At 45.4% G+C, this 17,105-nt stretch overlaps 1 protein-coding gene across 2 annotated transcripts in view; it reads left to right on the top strand.

The window, feature by feature from the left end:
• Positions 1-17,105, top strand: part of LOC112258582 (F-box/LRR-repeat protein 19) — a 32,892-nt gene that overhangs the window by 10,138 nt on the left and 5,649 nt on the right. The window contains exons 3-9 of one of the 2 annotated variants that reach the window (XM_024433026.2): positions 7,911-8,054; positions 8,254-8,340; positions 9,599-9,781; positions 10,458-10,490; positions 10,824-12,049; positions 12,285-12,448; positions 12,599-12,760. In XM_024433026.2, the coding sequence (XP_024288794.1) occupies positions 7,911-8,054; positions 8,254-8,340; positions 9,599-9,781; positions 10,458-10,490; positions 10,824-12,049; positions 12,285-12,448; positions 12,599-12,760 (1,999 nt within the window). The remainder of the gene's footprint in view (positions 1-7,910; positions 8,055-8,253; positions 8,341-9,598; positions 9,782-10,457; positions 10,491-10,823; positions 12,050-12,284; positions 12,449-12,598; positions 12,761-17,105) is intronic. The other variant, XM_024433028.2, reaches the window with a different exon arrangement.

Raw genomic sequence — 17,105 nt, forward strand, 5'->3', positions numbered from 1 at the left:
GTCGGCTGGCCCTCGTTACATATTCGTCGCCAGACCCACTGGCTCCAGGTCATCTACAAGTCCGTGCTAGGTAAAGCTCCGCCTTATCTCAGCTCACTGGTCACGATGGCAACACCCATCCGTAGCACGCGCTCCAGCAGGTGTATCTCACTGATCATCCCTAAAGCCAACACCTCATTTGGCCGCCTTTCGTTCCAGTACTCTGCTGCCTGTGACTGGAACGAATTGCAAAAATCGCTGAAGTTGGAGACTTTTATCTCCCTCACCAACTTCAAACATCAGCTATCTGAGCAGCTAACCGATCGCTGCTGCTGTACATAGTCTATTGGTAAATAGCCCACCCATTTTCACCTACCTCATCCCCATACTGTTTTTATTTATTTACTTGCTCTTTTGCACACCAATATCTCTACCTGTACATGACCATCTGATCATTTATCACTCCAGTGTTAATCTGCAAAATTGTAATTATTCGCCTACCTCCTCATGCCTTTTGCACACATTGTATATAGACTCCCCCCTTTGTTTTCTACTGTGTTATTGACTTGTTAATTGTTTATTCCATGTGTAACTCTGTGTTGTCTGCTCACACTGCTATGCTTTATCTTGGCCAGGTCACAGTTGCAAATGAGAACTTGTTCTCAACTGGCCTACCTGGTTAAATAAAGGTGAAATAAAAATAAATAAAAAAAATTGGTAGAGTGGCCAGACGGATGCCAATCCTCAGTAAAGGGCAAATGACAGCCCTCTTGAAGTTTGCCTAAAGGACTCTAACCATGAGAAACAAGATTCTCTGGTCTGATCAAACCAAGATTGAACTCTTTGGCCTGAATACCAAGCGTCATGTCTGGAGGAATCCTGGCAAGATCCCTACGGTGAGGCATGGTGGTGGCAGCATCATGCTGTGGGGATGTTTTTCAGCAGCAGGGACTGGGAGATTAGTCAGGAAAGATGAACAGAGTAAAGTACAGAGGTCCTTCATGGAAACCTGCTCCAGAGTTCTCAGGACCTCAGACTGGGGCAAAGGTTCACCTTCCAACAGGATAACGAGCCTAAGCACACAGCCAAGACAACGCAGGGGTGGCTTTGGAACAAGTCTCTGAATGTCCTTGTGTGACCCGGACTAGAACCCGCTTGAACATCTCTGGAGAGACCTGAAAATAGCTGTGCAACGACGCTACCCATCCAACCTGACAGAGCTTGAGAGGATCTGCAGAGAAGAATGGGAGAAACTCCCCAAATACAGGTGTGCCAAGCTTGTAGCGTCATACCCAAGAAGACTCAATGCTGTAATCGCTGCCAAAGGTGCTTCAACCAAGTACTGAGTAAAGGGTCTGAATACATGTAAATGTTTCGATTTTTTTTTTATACATTTGCAAAAAATTCGAAACCTCTATTTGCTTTATCAATATGGGGTATTCTATGTAGATTGGAGGGGGGACAATTTAATACATTTTAGAATAGGGCTGTAAACGTAACAAAATGTGGAAAAAGTCAAGGGGACTGAATACTTTCCGAATGCACTGTATACTTTTGTCGTTTTCAATGTGTAATGAGATTTGATTGGCATCTGGTATATAGAGCACATTACCTAACCTATAGCTTAATTAACCTCAGTATCAAATATTGTAATTTATCCACGCAAGACTGAAGTTTAGGTTGTTTTTCCTGTTACACAAACCTTCCACCCTGCCAAACAATAAACGTGAAGAAGGGAGTTTCCACATACACTGCTAACATGTTGTGACCCGCGTCTTTTCCCAAACGTGAAAGGACGAGCTTTAAGAGCTTTTGGCATATCCCTCACACTTATTGAGATCCCGTCTAAACAGAAACCACCGTTTAGACTAGAATATAAACTCATGTTGTTTAGGATACACAATTGATTGACAACCCATTGACGACAGTTACAGTGCCTTCAGAAAAATATTCATACTCCTTGATTTGTATAAATATGCACACCCATTTGACACAAATTGAGCTCCGGTGCATCCAATTTCCTTTGATCATCCTTGATGTTACTACAACTTGATTGGACTCCACCTGTGGCCAATTTAAATTGTTTGGACATGATTTAGAAAGAAAAACACCTGTCTATATAAGGTCCCACAGTTGACAGTGCATGTCAGAGCAGAAACTATACCATGAAGTCTGAGGAAATGTCTGTAGATCTCTGAGATATAATTGTGATGAGGCATATATCTTAGGGACGGTATAAAACAATTTCTAGAGTGTTGAAAGTTTCCAAGAGCTCATTGGTCTCGAAAAAATATGGAACTACCCAGACTCTGCCTGGAGGTGGCCGTCTGACCAAACTGAGCAAGAAGGACCTTGGTCAGGGAGGTGACCAAGAACCCAATAACTACTCTGACAGAACTACGAAGTTCCTTGGCTGAGATGGGAGAACCTGCCAGAAGGAAAGCGGTCTTATATGTGCTTTTGTATGTATGCCAGTGGGTATGCTGTATATAGGGTTGCAAAGGGTCGGAAACTTATTGAGAAATTTCCGGAAATTTTCCATGGGAAGTTAATCCTGCAATTTAAGGTCACAGTTATGAAAACTTAGGACACTGAAGAGGCCTTTCTACTGACTCTGAATAACACCAAAAGAAAAATGCCAAGGGCCCCTGCTCATCTGTGTGAACGTGCCTTAAACATGTTGCAAGGAGGCATGAGGACTGCAAATGTAGCCAGGGCAATATTGCAATGTCTACTGTGAGACGCCTAAGACGGCGCTACAGGAAGACAGGACAGACAGCTGATCATCCTCGCAGTGACAGACCACGTGTAACGACACCTGCACAGGATCGGTACATCCGAACATCACACCTGCGGGACAGGTACAGGATGGCAATAACAACTGCCCGAGTTACACCAGGAACGCACAATCCCTCCAGTGCTCCGACTGTCCGCAATAGGCTGAGAGAGGCTGGACTGAGGGCTTGTGGGCCTGTTGTAAGGCAGGTCCTCACCAGACATCACCGGCAACAACGTCGCCGATGGGCACAAACCCACCGTCGCTGGACCAGACAGGAATGGCAAAAAGTACTCTTCACTGACAAATTGCAGTTTTGTTTCACCGGGGGTGATAGGCGGATTTGCATTTATCGTCGAAGGAATGAGCGTTACACCGAGGCCTGTAGCCTGGAGCGGGATCGATTTGGAGGTGGCGGGTCCGTCATGGTCTGGGGCGGTGTGTCACAGCATCATCGGACTGAGCTTGTTGTCATTGCAGGCAATCTCAATGCTGTGCGTTACATGGAAGACGTCCTCCCTTGTGGTACCCTTCCTGCAGGCTCATCCTGACATGACCCTCCAGCATGACAATGCCACCTGCCATATTGCTCATTCTATGCGTGCCATGGCCAGCGACGAGCCCGGATCTCAATCCCATTGAGCACGTCTGGGGCCTGTTGGATCAGAGGGTGAGGGCTAGGTCCATTCCCCCAGAAATGTCAGGAAAGTTGCAGGTGCCTTGGTGGAAGAGTGGGGTATCATCTCGCAGCAAGAACGGGCAAATCTGGTGCAGTCCATGAGGAGGAGATGCACTGCAGTACTTAATGCAGCTGGTGGCCACACCAGATACTGACTGTTACTTTTGATTTTGACCCCCCTTGTTCAGGGACACATTATTCAATTTCTGTTAGTCACATGTCTGTGGAACTTGTTCAGTTTGTCTGTTGTTGAACCTTAAGTTTATACAAATATTTACACGTTAAGTTTGCTGAAAATAAACACAGTTGACAGTGAGAGGACGTTTCTTTTTTTGCTGAGTTTATTTATTTTACTTTGTTTTTAAAAATCTTTACAGGACAATGCCACGGGCACTTACCACAGGCACGATCTGATGTGTGGAGACATTTCACTGCAGCTAATGTAGAAGGAAAAGCTGTGTACATTTTGCAAATACTGTGCCAAATCAAATGTGAAGAATGCAACAAAGATGCAGAATCATCTGGCCAAGTGCATAAAGTTCATTCAGCGCTCATAACACGCAACATCTGACAAAAGTCCCTCTACTTCTATTTGATGTGAACATGATGAATCAGACACCTTATCGATAGCAACAGCTCATGATCCTCCTGGAATTAGGTTTTTTGACTCAATGGAGGAACGTAGTCAGAAAAATTCTGAATGTCTTGCTCGAGCTGTGTATGCAACTGGTTCACCTCTGATGCTCACGGGCAATGTGTATTGGAATAGATTTCTGAATGTTCTTCGCCCAGCATACACCGCTCCAACATGTTGAACTCTGAGATGCAGAGATCAAGTGGAGGTCAAGCAAATCCTAGAGAAAGCAGACTGTATTGCAATCATCTCTGATGGTTGGTCAAATGTTCGTGGTCAAGGAATAATTAACTACATCCTCTCTACCCCTCAACCAGTGTTCTACAAGAGCACAGACACAAGGGACAACAGCCACACCGGTCTCTACATTGCAGATGAGCTGAAGGCCGTCATCAATGACCTTCGTCCACAGAAGGTATTTGCACTGGTGACAGACAATGCTGTGAACATGAAGGCTGCTTGGTCTAAAGTGAGGGGTCCTACCCTCACATCACAACCATTGGTTGTGCTGCTCATGCATTAAATCTTCCTCTCAAGGACATCATGTCACTGAAAACAATGGATACATTCTACAAAAGAGCCAAGGAAATGGTTAGGAATGTGATCTAGGTCCTCAATTTATAGCAGCAATCTACCTCACCAAGCAAAGTGAAAAGAATAAGAGCACCACATTGAAGCTGCCCTGCAATACCCGTTGGGATGGTGTTGTCATCATTTTTGACACTCTCCAAGAAATTGCCATATCACAGTCTGCCGATATGGACAGCCCCATCAAGAGGATCCTCCTGGATGATGTATTTTGGGAGAGAGTGGTAAGCAGCCTGAAACTCCTGAAACCAGTAGCAGTAGCCATTGCACGCGTTGAGGGAGACAATGCCACCCTGTCTGATGTTCAGACTCTGCTTGCAGATGTAAGAGGAGAAATCCGTACTGTCCTGCCCACTTCACTGTTGCTCCAAGCAAAGGAAACTGCAGTTCTGAAATGCATCAAAAAGCGTGAAGACTTCTGCCTTAGGCTCATACACGCCGCAGCGTTCAAGTTGGACCCCAAGTATGCCCCAAGAGCATCCTGTCTGTTACAGAGATCAACAAGGCCTATGGTGTCTCGCCACCTTGGCCTGGATGGGGGCAAGGTTCTTGGCAGTCTGGCGAAGTACACTTCCAAGCAAGGTCTTTGGGATGGAGATGCAAACATCTCATCAGCCACCTAGTGGAAGGGACTTTGTGGATCTGAGGCTCTTTCCCCTATTGCCTCCATCATCCTCCAAATCCCACCAACATCAGCTGCCTCAGAGCGCAAATGGTCCTTGTTTGGGAACACACACACACCAAAGCATGTAACAGGCTGACCAATGCAAGGGTGGAAAAATTGGTGGCCATCCGGGAAAGTTTGAGGCTTTTTGAGCCTGACAACGAGCCATCCTCAACAAGGTTGGAAAGTGACAGTGAAGATTAGGCCTCTGATGTTCAAGAGGTGGACATTGAGGAGGTCCAGGGAGAAGAAATGGAAGCCTGAGAGGAAGACAACCAAAGCTTTAGTCTAGAAACTATCATTTTACAGATGTATGTTAAACATTTTTGGGAGATGCGATGGATCATTGGGGATCATTCAATATTCCCTTTTTGTTGTTCAGTGAAATCATCCCATGTGATGAGTCAACTCGTTTAATTGAAGTTCCAATTCGTAATTAAATTATTTTATTTTATTTCTATTGGAAGGATTTAATCATTTGCAATTGTCTTATGATAAGGTAAAAGGTTTGTTTGTCTCCATATGATATGGTAGATATAACCAATGCAAGAAACATCTACATTTAAATGGATATTAATTTGCATATATTCCTGTTAATTCCCACAAAGTTTCCACCTCTGAATATTTCCCAAAATGTGCAACCCTAACTGTATTTATTTGTTTATTGATTCTATGGAACCCAGGACTCCCTGGAAAACAGTGGCAATTGTTACTGAGTGGACTATCCTGGCTAAATAAATCAAACGAAGGAAAAAAAATCATGTTTCTGCAGCACTTCACCAATCTGGGCTTTATGGGCGAGTGGCCAGACGGAGGCCACTCCTGAGAAATAGGCAAATTACGGCACACCTGGAGTTTGTAAAAAAGGCTTTGAGATCATAAGAGAGCAAGAGATTCTGTGGTCTGATGAGACAAAAATTTTACTCTTTGGCCTGAATGCAAAGCACTATGTCTGGAGAAAACCAGGCACCACTCATCACCTGTCTAACACCATCCCTACCGTGAAGCATGGTGGTGGCAGCCCATGGTATGTGCAAATGACCTGAGACTGGGGCGAAGATTAACGTTCCAACGGGACAATGACCCCAAGCATACGGCCAGGGCAACGCTGGAATTGGCTTCAGAACAAGAATGTGAAAGTTCTCAAGTGGTCCAGCCAAAGTCCAGACTTGGATCCTATTTGAAAAACAGTGGAACGACTTGAAGATTGCTGTTAACCACCGATAGGTATCTAATTTAACAGAGCTTCAGAAAATCTGCAAGGAAGAATGTAAGAAAATCCCCAAATCCAGATGTGCAAAGCTGATACAGACATACCCAAGACGACTCAAAGTTGTAATTGCCGCCAAATGTGCTTCTATTGACTTGGGTGCGAATACTTATGTAAATTAGAGTTCTGTATAAAATGTTCAATAAATTAGCAAAAAAATGTAAAAACATGCTTTCAATATTTCAGTATGGTGTAGTTGGGTGAGATCACAAATCAATTTTGAATTCAGGCTGTAACAACAAAATGTGCAATAAGTCAAGGGGAATGAATACTTTCTGAAGGCACTGTATGACATACAATATGTCAACTGTTTTTTTTTTCTGTTTACATTCTGAAAATCGGCCTCTGGTTTAACAAAGCTGTTTCAGAGAGCGAATGTCATCAAAATAGAGTAGTCATCCCCTGCATGAAAGTGGATAAGCTTGTTCGAACGCCTTTCGTGATTTTAGGGTGTGATTTTTATCGATTGGTTTGCGAATGCCTGAAATGGCATAGATGGCTGGTTGCTTAGACGTGGGAAATGTGATGTGTTTCCTTGGTAACTGAGCACATTGTTACTTGGGTGTTATTTTTTTGGGCGGGCAGCAATTTGCTTTGATCAGTTTTATTTTCTCGACAGATAGCTGGGAGACTGATCTTGTGGTGAAGGAAGGAAATTAGGTTGGATGTATACAGGGATACTAATCCACAGAATCTGTGCAGATTAGTTCTTCAATCTCATTCATTTCTAATAGTTGGTCAATGGATCTTGGCTAGATTCTGTTCACCTCAAACATGTTTGGCTTGATAAGTGAGTAATTTTCACCTCCGTACAGGTTATTTTTTCGACAGTCAAAATTCCACTGTTGGCAGGTTCATGAAAATGTTGAGCTGGACAACTGGGGTAATATGTCAAAGAAAATAAACCTAATAAATACAGTGCTCTGTCCCTGTGCTTCTGAAAAAGCACTCCTCCCTTTACCTCTTTTATTATTATTTTTTTAAATTAAGGGGCAGGCAAATATCTCTAAATTAATGCATTTGCTTTCATCCACACGCTCTCAATTAGCTAGGTCCTCCTAAGAGCAGCATGTGTCCAATTTTGTTTTATTTATTCCTGCGCTTCAAATTAGATGCATAATAAATGTACCATCCATAGTGAATGAATACATGGTTACAGCTCCACCTCTGAGCCCTCTATCCTGAATGGACCCACATACAATATTTGATTTATGTACATATACACATTTATATTGGTTACACACATACAATATTTGATTTATATTGAATAAATATATTGTTTAACATGGTTATATAACCATGTTATTTTCTTCCTTGTAGCCTGTGTTGCCCCACACAGCGGTGTGCTTCTCGTGTGGGGAGGCGGGGAAGGAGGACACGGTAGACACAGAAGAAGAGAAGTTTAGCCTCTCTCTGATGGAGTGTACCATCTGCAATGAGATCATCCACCCCAGCTGCCTCAAGGTGGGGCCAGACCCTCTGTGTATGGCCGGCTGTCATAGCTGGAGAAGTGTGTGTGTGTGTGAGAGAGAGAGAGAGTGGGTGTGTCTCTCTTCCATTCTTACGGTCTTAAGTCAAATGTCTGCTCTATCTAGTATTGGTTACATACATTTATTGATTGAATGATTTGTGATTTCATTGTTTTATTTTCTCCAACCTACAGATGGGTAAAGCAGAAGGCATCATAAATGATGAAATCCCGAATTGTTGGGAGTGTCCAAAATGCCATAAGGAAGGCAAGACCAGTAAGGTGAGAACTGTGACTGGGAACACTGGTCTGTCAGGCTCTGCTGATAAAACTAAACCAGAGAGGTTGACAAAGGACATCTATGATGTATGGATTAATCAATAATGGTTGATCAGGTAGGAGGATTGATTTGGAATGGAACGCGTTAGTCCTTTTATAGAAAATGTATTTGTCTAAATCAGCTCTTAAATTGGAATATTATTTTGTTTCATTGACCCGATCCCCATTTCATATACTGTAGTAGGCTATTACATATACAGTGCATTCGGAAAGTATTCAGACACCTTGACTTTTTCTACATTTCGTTATGTCACAGCCTCATTCTAAAATTGATTAAATAGTCCCCCCACCCCACCCTCAGTCTACACACATTATCCCGTAATGACAAAGCAAAAGCAGGTTTTTAGAAATCTTTGAATAAAATAAACGGAAATATCGCTTTTACCTAAGTATTCAGACCTTTTACTCAGTACTTTTTTGAAACACCTTTGGCAGCGATTACAGCCTCGTCTTCTTGGGTATGACGCTACAAGCTTGGCACACCTGTATTTGGGGAGTTTCTCCCATTCTTCTCTGCAGATCCTCTCAAGCTCTGTCAGTTTGATAGGGAGCTGTTATATCGGTTTCAAGTCCGGGCTCTGGCTGGGCCACTCAAGTACATTCAAAGACTTGTCCTGAAGCCACTCCTGCGTTGTCTTGGCTGTGCGCCGAGGGTCGTTGTCCCGTTGGAAGGTGAACCTTTGCCCCAGTCTGAGGTCCTGAGAGCTCTGGAGCAGGTTTTCATCAAGGATATCTCTACTTTTCTCTGTTCATCTTTCCCTTTATCCTGACTAGTCTCCCAGTCCCTGCTGCTGAAAAACATCCCACAGCATGATGCTGCCACCATGTTTCACCGTAGGGATGGTGCCAGGTTTCCTCCAGACGTGACGCTTGGCATTCAGGCCAAAGAGTTCAATATTGGTTTCATCAGACCAGGGAATCTTTCTTTCTCATGGTCTGAGAGTCCTTTAGGTGCCTTTTGGCAAACTCCAAGGGGCTGTCATGTTAATTTATTATACTGAGGAGTGGCTTCTGTCTGGCCACTGTACGATAAAGGCCCGATTGTTGGAGAGCCGCAGAGATGTTTGTCCTTCTGGAAGGTTCTCCCATTATTGAATCAATTTTAGAATAAGACTAACGGAACAAAGGGGAAGGGGTCTGAATACATTGCGAATGTACTGTACATATTCTTCAATCCCCTTCCCCTTTCTCCACACATCAGGACGGGGGTGATGGCTCAGGGAAGAGGCGGATGGACAACGGGGAGGTGGGCCGATGGAAGCTGACCGACGATCCTCCACCCACCAAAAAGAAACCCCCCTCTTTAGATGACGGGGGGCGGCAGGACGGTCACAAGAGGAAGAAGGAGAAGGAGCTTCCCCAGGACAGCGGCCCCAAAAAGAAGGTAGGACGATCTTGGTGAAGTGTTGCAGTTTGCAGACATTTAGCATGCACACCGAGTATACCAAACATTAGGAACACCTTCCTAATACTGTGTTGCATCCCTCCCCTTTTGCCCTCAGAACAGCCTCAATTCGTCGGGGCATGGACTCTAAAAGGGGCAGAAAGCGTTCCACAGGGATGCTGGCACATGTTGACCCCAATGCTTCCCACAGTTGTGTCAAGTTGGCTGGGTGTCTTTTGGGTGGTGGACCATTCTTGATACACATGGGAAACTGTGTATCAACGCTGCTGTGAAAGCAGCGTTGCAGTTCTTGACACAAACTGGTGTGCCTGGCACCTAGTACCATACCCCGTTCAAAGGCACTTAAATCTTTTGTCTTGCCCATTCACCCTCTGACTGGCACACATACACAATCCATGTCTCAATTGTCCAAAGGCTTAAAAATCCTCTTTAACCTGTCTCCTCCCATTCATCTACACTGATTTTTGAAGTGGATTTAACAAGTGACATCAAAAAGGGATCGTGGCTTTCATCTGGTCAGTCTATCTGTCATGGAAAGTGCAGGTGTCCTTAATGTTTTGTATGCTCAGTGTATAGTTGCTAAGAGGCCTACAAGTTGTGACCAATTTTATGAACGCAGCTTGCCAACTCTTCTCTGTCTGACCTTTTACCTCAGATGAAAGGAGCGCATGAAAAACGCTTGAAAAAGGTAATTTCATGTGAACAAAATGTTAAGCTCTGTCATAAAGCATATGGTAACTACGAACTGGATTCAATCTGTATCGCTGAAGTTCCCCCCCGTACATTAAAAAAAAAAGGTCATTCCCGATTGAGCCGACATCTGCAGTGTTTACCGTTGAATGCAGTCTTTGCGAATGCGCCAACATTGCCCTTGAATTTCAATTGAGGTATAACGCGAATCTTCTGGGATATGGACCGAATCCAGCTCTTAGTCGAGTTCAAGTTATATTTCTCAATGGTAAAGGTTAGGGTTCATGCTCCTCTGTCACTCTCTTCACTAACGTTATCCCTCCCATGACAGAAACAGAAGCCTAACGTGTCAGAGACTGCAGAGTCCAATGGGCCCAACTCATCCACCGGAGGCGGCCAGGGTTCCGGAGGGGGTTCCAACTCCACGCAGTCCCCCACCTCTACGGCCAGCCAGGACCAGCGCTCGCACCACCGTGAGAAATTGGAGCGCTTCAAGCGCATGTGCCAGCTCCTTGAGCGTGTCCGCGAGTCCAGCTCATCGAGCTCGTCTAGTTCTGAGTCTGACTCGGAGTCCGACTCTGACTCGCCTTCCGGTTCAGATGGCCGGCGCGGCTCTGAACCGTCCTCCCCCGTACTCGTCACTTATAGCAACAGTGCAAGGGAGCGCAACCGGGAACGGGACAGGGAGAGGGACAGGAGGCTGGCGGAGCTGGGCTTCAGTGCCAGTGAGGACTCTGAGGGAGAGGGAAGTGTTAAGGAGGAGGAGGAGGCGGTGGAGGAGCAGGTTGTGGGAGACAAGCCTCGGCGTAGAGGCGAGGGACCTCCACGGGGCCGCAAGGGGCTCACGACGGACGGGAATGACGAGGAGAGTGGGGAGAGGAGTCGGAAGTCTACCCCATTGCCTCCACCCTCCCCTCTCTCCTCCACCCAGCCTCCACCTTCCTCCGGCCACGGCCCCTCGCCAGGTTCCGAGGGATTCTCCGGTAAGCGCAGCAACGGCTCTGAGACGCGCAATGGACGGACACGGGCGGGGGTGAGGGACCGGGAGACTCAGGAGAAGGAGAACGCCAACAACAGCAGCGGAGGCTCGGTGGCCAACCACCGACACGGAACTGGCAAGGGCAACAAGGGCAGCAAGATCCGTAGCAACAAGCAAACAGGGTCCCAACCAACATCGAGGAACAGTAGCAACTCTTCCGCTTCTACTGCCACTTCCACATCCAATGGGGGAGGGGGGGGGCTGCTGAGCCCAGGCAGCAACTCCTCAGGGGGCATGTCAGCCCTCGCCGCCTCACCCCGGTCACAGCCGTCCCGGATGGCTCCACGTTCGCAGATGATGAAACGCAGCCCCCCTGCTGTGCCCTCGCCTCCCCGGCCTGTTCAGATGGAGCGGCACTTGGTGCGGCCACCACCCGCCTGCCCCGAGCCCCACTGCCTGCCCCTGGACAGCGGCTCCTCCCACGTGATGCCCCGCGACGTCTGGCTCCACGTCTTCCAGCACCTCAGCCAGAGGGAGCTGTGCGTCTGCATGCGGGTCTGTCGGACATGGAGCCGGTGGTAAGTCTAGACAAAAGGTTCAGATGTGGTCAGCATCCAGTTGGGCTGGAAGGGGGTAGTTCAACACAAACTTGTTTGGACTACTGAGAAATGCATCTTTGATGTTGAGAACAATAGAAAACCATCCCTGAAAGGATATTCATTGACTGCAGTGACTCAAATTCTGTGGCGTACAGTAGACCAGACTTTCTTTTGTTCTCATCCCAGTCTTTTATTTTCTGTCTTGCTCTCTCAGGTGCTGTGATAAGAGATTGTGGACTCAGATTGACCTCAGCCGGCAGCGCTCTATCACCCCTCCTATGCTGAGTGGTATAATCCGCAGGCAACCAGTCTCCCTTAACCTGGGCTATACCAACATCTCGAAGAAGCAGCTCATGTGGCTTATCAACCGTCTACAAGGTATCTTGTGTTCATTCAACACCTCTGCCTCCCTACCACATCTTTTTTCCATCAATATAGCCTGATTATAGTTTGGCTGTCATCACCTCATTGCTGTATTGCTAGTCTGCTTTAGGGATTACGCTAACTCCTGGCCTCTTTCTCTCCCAGGTCTACTGGAGCTGAATGTGTCGGGCTGTCCCTGGTCCTCTGTGTCGGCCCTGTGTCAGGCTGCTTGTCCCTGCCTGCGTCTGCTCGACCTCAGCCGGGTAGAAGACATGAAGGACTCGCACCTGAGGGAGCTCCTGGCGCCCCCTGCTGACACTCGGACAGGTTAGTGACAAGTCACTCGCATGATTGATTAGCCATCCATAACCTGCAATACGAGGTGAATGCTATATAGTTGCAAATGAAATACAGTTGCAAATGCAGAGAATTGGTCTGTGCTAACAAAGCCCTGGCTTCCCAAATATTTGTTTGAAATCCAGTTTGTTGTGATTTTGTTTCGTTTTACCAGTTCCTCGAATCAAACTACTTGTTTACTGGTGAATACAGACAAGGGCATTAGTAGTGGGAGATTTCCGAGGAAGCGGACTGGTGTGAATTGTATTGGAATGTCGGGAGGCCCAGCTTCGTTGTTATAGGCACGTTATTGGGGACGTGCACAATTCTGGAAGGAGAAATGGAGTCCCTTGAGAAAGCAAGTACAAGATGGGTGTCAGGGATGGAGCGGCAGTATTATCATAAGGAGACGTGTACTTGCAAAACGGAGAAGGACTGGAGGGAAAAAGAGAGGGAGAAGAGGTCTAAGAGTGAGGGAAGAAGAGGGCGAGCTTGAGTCGGATAAAAAATGGTGGAAAAAAGGGAGATGGTTTGTCAAAGAATGGTAGAAAGTATAAGCAGAGGGAGCTGAAGACGAGGAGAAATAGAAGTGAATGAGGGTGAAGTATCGGAGGTGGTAGGGGTGGTAAAGTTATCGAAAACTGAGGTATGCACCAAGGATCAGGATAAAGGAGAGTCTGACAGTAGGCGTGTAGTTTATGGAAAAAGGGGACTCTTGAATTTTGGCTGATCCATTTGTGGTTTCATTGTGGGTGGAAAAAGTGTTGGGTATAATGTGGACTCGGTGAGGGTAAAGTGGTCTAGTGATAATTGTTTGCTTCTGTTGGGCAGAGGAAGAATGCGCTCAAAGTAAAACGAATCGGGGCAAGTAAAGTGAATTGTTTCGTTGTCATGAAAAGGGCACCCGTGAAGGAGTGATAGCTGGGGTAGCAGTAGATATACAGTTGAAATCAGAAGTTTACATACACTTAGGTTTGAGTCATTAAAACTCGAATTTCAACCACTCCACAAATGTATTGTTGACAAACTATAGTTTTGGTAAGGCGGTTAGGACATCTACTTTGTGCATGACACAAGCAATTTTTCCCAAAATTGTTAACAGATTATTTCACTGTAACACTAAGTTGACTGTGCCTTTTTTAAACAGCTTGGAAAACTCCAGAAAAGGATGTCATGGCTTTAGAAGCATCTGATAGGCTAATTGGCATAATTTGAGTCAATTGGAGGTGTACCTGTGGATGTATTTCAAAGCCTACCTTCAAACTCAGTGCCTCTATGACTGACATCATGGGAAAATCAAAAGAAATTAGCCAAGACCTCAGAAAAAAAAATGGTAGACCTCCACAAGTCTGATTCATCCTTGGGAGCAATTTGCAAACGCCTGAAGGTACCATGTTCATCTGTACAAACAATAGTATGCAACTATAAACACCATGGGACCATGCAGCCGTCTTACTGCTCAGGAAGGAGACGCGTTCTCTCTCCTAGAGATGAACGTACTTTGGTGCGAAAAGTGCAAATCAATCCCAGAACAACAGCAAAGGACCTTGTGAAGATGCTGGAGGAAACCGCTACAAAAGTACCTATATCTACAGTAAAACAAGTCTTGTTTTATAACCTGAAAGGCCGCTCAGCAAGGAAGAAGCCACTGCTCCAAAACCGCCATAAAAAAGCCAGACTACGGTTTGCAACTGCACATTGGGACAAAGATTGTACTTTTTGAGAAATGTCCTCTGGTCTGATGAAACAAAAATAGAACTGTTTAGCCATAATGGCCATCGTTCTGTTTGGAGGAAAAACTGGGAGGCTTGCAAGCCGAAGAACACCATTCCAACCATGAAGCATGGGGGTGGCAGCATCATGTTGTGGGGGTGCTTTGCTGCAGGAGGGACTGGTGCACTTCACAAAATAGATGGCATCATGAGGCAGGAAAATGTGGATATATTGAAGCAACATCTCAAGACATCAGCCAGGAAGTTAAAGCTTGGTCGCAAATGGGTCTTCCAAATGGACAATGACCCCAAGCATACTTCTAAAGGTGGCAAAATGTCTTCAGGACAACAAAGTCAAGATATTGGAGTGGCCATCACAAAGCCCTGACCTCAATCCTATAGAAAATGTGTGGGCAGAATTGAAAAGGCGTGTGCGAGCAAGGAGGCCTACAAACCTGACTCAGTTAAACCAGCTCTGTCAGGAGGAATGGGCCAAAATTCACCCAACTTATTGTGGGGAGCTTGTGGAATCCTACCCGAAACGTGTGACCCAAGTTAAACAATTTAAAGGCAATGCTACCAAATACTAATTGAGTGCATGTAAACTTCTGACCCAATGGGAATGTGATGAAAGAAATAAAAGCTGAAATAAATAATCCCCTCTACTATTATTCTGACATTTCACATTCTTCAAATAAAGTGCTGACCTAAGACAGGAAATGTCAGGAATAGTGCAAAAACTGATTTTAAATGTATTTGGCTAAGGTGTATGTAAACTTCTGACTTCAACTGTAAACATTGACCAGCTGAGGGCATGTGATGCTTGTCATTTGTGACGCAGACCAGGTGGACAGAGTGGGGAAACCGTGATTGTCTGTTCTTTTGAGTTTTGAAGTTGAGTCTTTGCCTGACAAAGTGAAGTTAGGATAATACAGTGGGGCAAAAAAGTATTTAGTCAGCCACCAATTGTGCAAGTTCTCCCACTTAAAAAGATGAGGCCTGTAATTTTCATCATAGGTACACTTCAACTATGATAGACAAAATGAGGAAAGAAATCCAGAAAATCACATTGTAGGATTTTTAATGAATTTATTTGCAAATTATGCTGGAAAATAAGTATTTGGTCACCTACAAACAAGCAAGATTTCACAGACCTGTAACTTCTTCTTTAAGAGGCTCCTCTGTCCTCCACTCGTTACCTGTATTAAATGCCACCTGTTTGAACTTGTTCTCAGTATAAAAGACACCTGTCCACAACCTCAAACAGTCACACTCCAAACTCCACTATGGCCAAGACCAAAGAGCTGTCAAAGGACACCAGAAACAAAATTGTAGAACTGCACCAGGCTGGGAAGACTGAATCTGCAATAGGTAAGCAGCTTGGTTTGAAGAAATCAACTGTGGAAGCAATTATTAGGAAATGGAAGACATCCAAGACCACTGATAATCTCCCTCGATCTGGGGCTCCACGCAAGATCTCACCCCGTGGGGTCAAAATGATCACAAGAACGGTGAGCAAAAATCCCAGAACCACACGGGGGGACCTAGTGAATGACCTGCAGAGAGCTGGGACCAAAGTAACAAAGCCTACCATCAATAACACACTACGCCGCCAGGGACTCAAATCCTGCAGTGCCAGACGTGTCATGCTTTGGGGCTGTTTTTCTGCAAAGGGACCAGGACGACTGATCCGTGTAAAGGAAAGAATGAATGGGGCCATGTATCGTGAGATTTTGAGTGAAAACCTCCTTCCATCAGCAAGGGCATTGAAGATGAAACCTGGCTGGGTCTTTCAGCATGACAATGATCCCAAACACACCGCCCGGGCAACGAAGGAGTGGCTTCGTAAGAAGCATTTCAAGGTCCTGGAGTGGCCTAGCCAGTCTCCAGATCTCAACCCCATAGAAAATCTTTGGAGGGAGTTGAAATTCCGTGTTGCCCAGCAACAGCCCCAAAACATCACTGCTCTAGAGGAGATATGCATGGAGGAATGGGCCAAAATACCAGCAAGTGTGTGAAAACCTTGTGAAGACTTACAGAAAACGTTTGACCTCTGTCATTGCCAACAAAGGGTATATAACAAAGTATTGAGAAACTTTTGTTTTTGACCAAATATTTATTTTCCACCCTAATTTGCAAAGTAATTAATTAAAAATCATACAATGTGATTTTCTGGATTTTTTTTCTCTCATTTTGTCTGTCATAGTTGAAGTGTACCTATGATGAAAATTACAGGCCTCATCTTTTTAAGTGGGAGAACTTGCACAATTGGTGGCTGACTAAATACTTTTTTGCCCCACTGTATAAGTTATTCTGTACGGGTGTTTGTGCCGAATACATTGATGTTACAGGTGTCAAGCTTGTGGCCGTGTGCTAGCAGTGTGTAGGAGGGAGGGTCCAAGGTGTGAGAAATGTGCAGAAGGGCATGAGACAAAGGAATGTGTAGTAGTGGAATGTGTTAATTATAGGGGTGCCCATGGAGCTGGGGATCAGAAATGTCCTGTGCGAGAGAGGCAGGTTGAGGTTTCTAGGGTTAGAGTAGAGCAGATGTTGTCATATGCTGAGGCAGTGAAGAAAGTAGAGGAAGATGGGTTAAGGGAGAAGAGTGGTGAGAGTAGTAGAGA

This window comes from Oncorhynchus tshawytscha, linkage group LG09 (genome assembly GCF_018296145.1).
Source record: "Oncorhynchus tshawytscha isolate Ot180627B linkage group LG09, Otsh_v2.0, whole genome shotgun sequence".
In the NCBI taxonomy this organism is placed as follows: domain Eukaryota; kingdom Metazoa; phylum Chordata; class Actinopteri; order Salmoniformes; family Salmonidae; genus Oncorhynchus; species Oncorhynchus tshawytscha.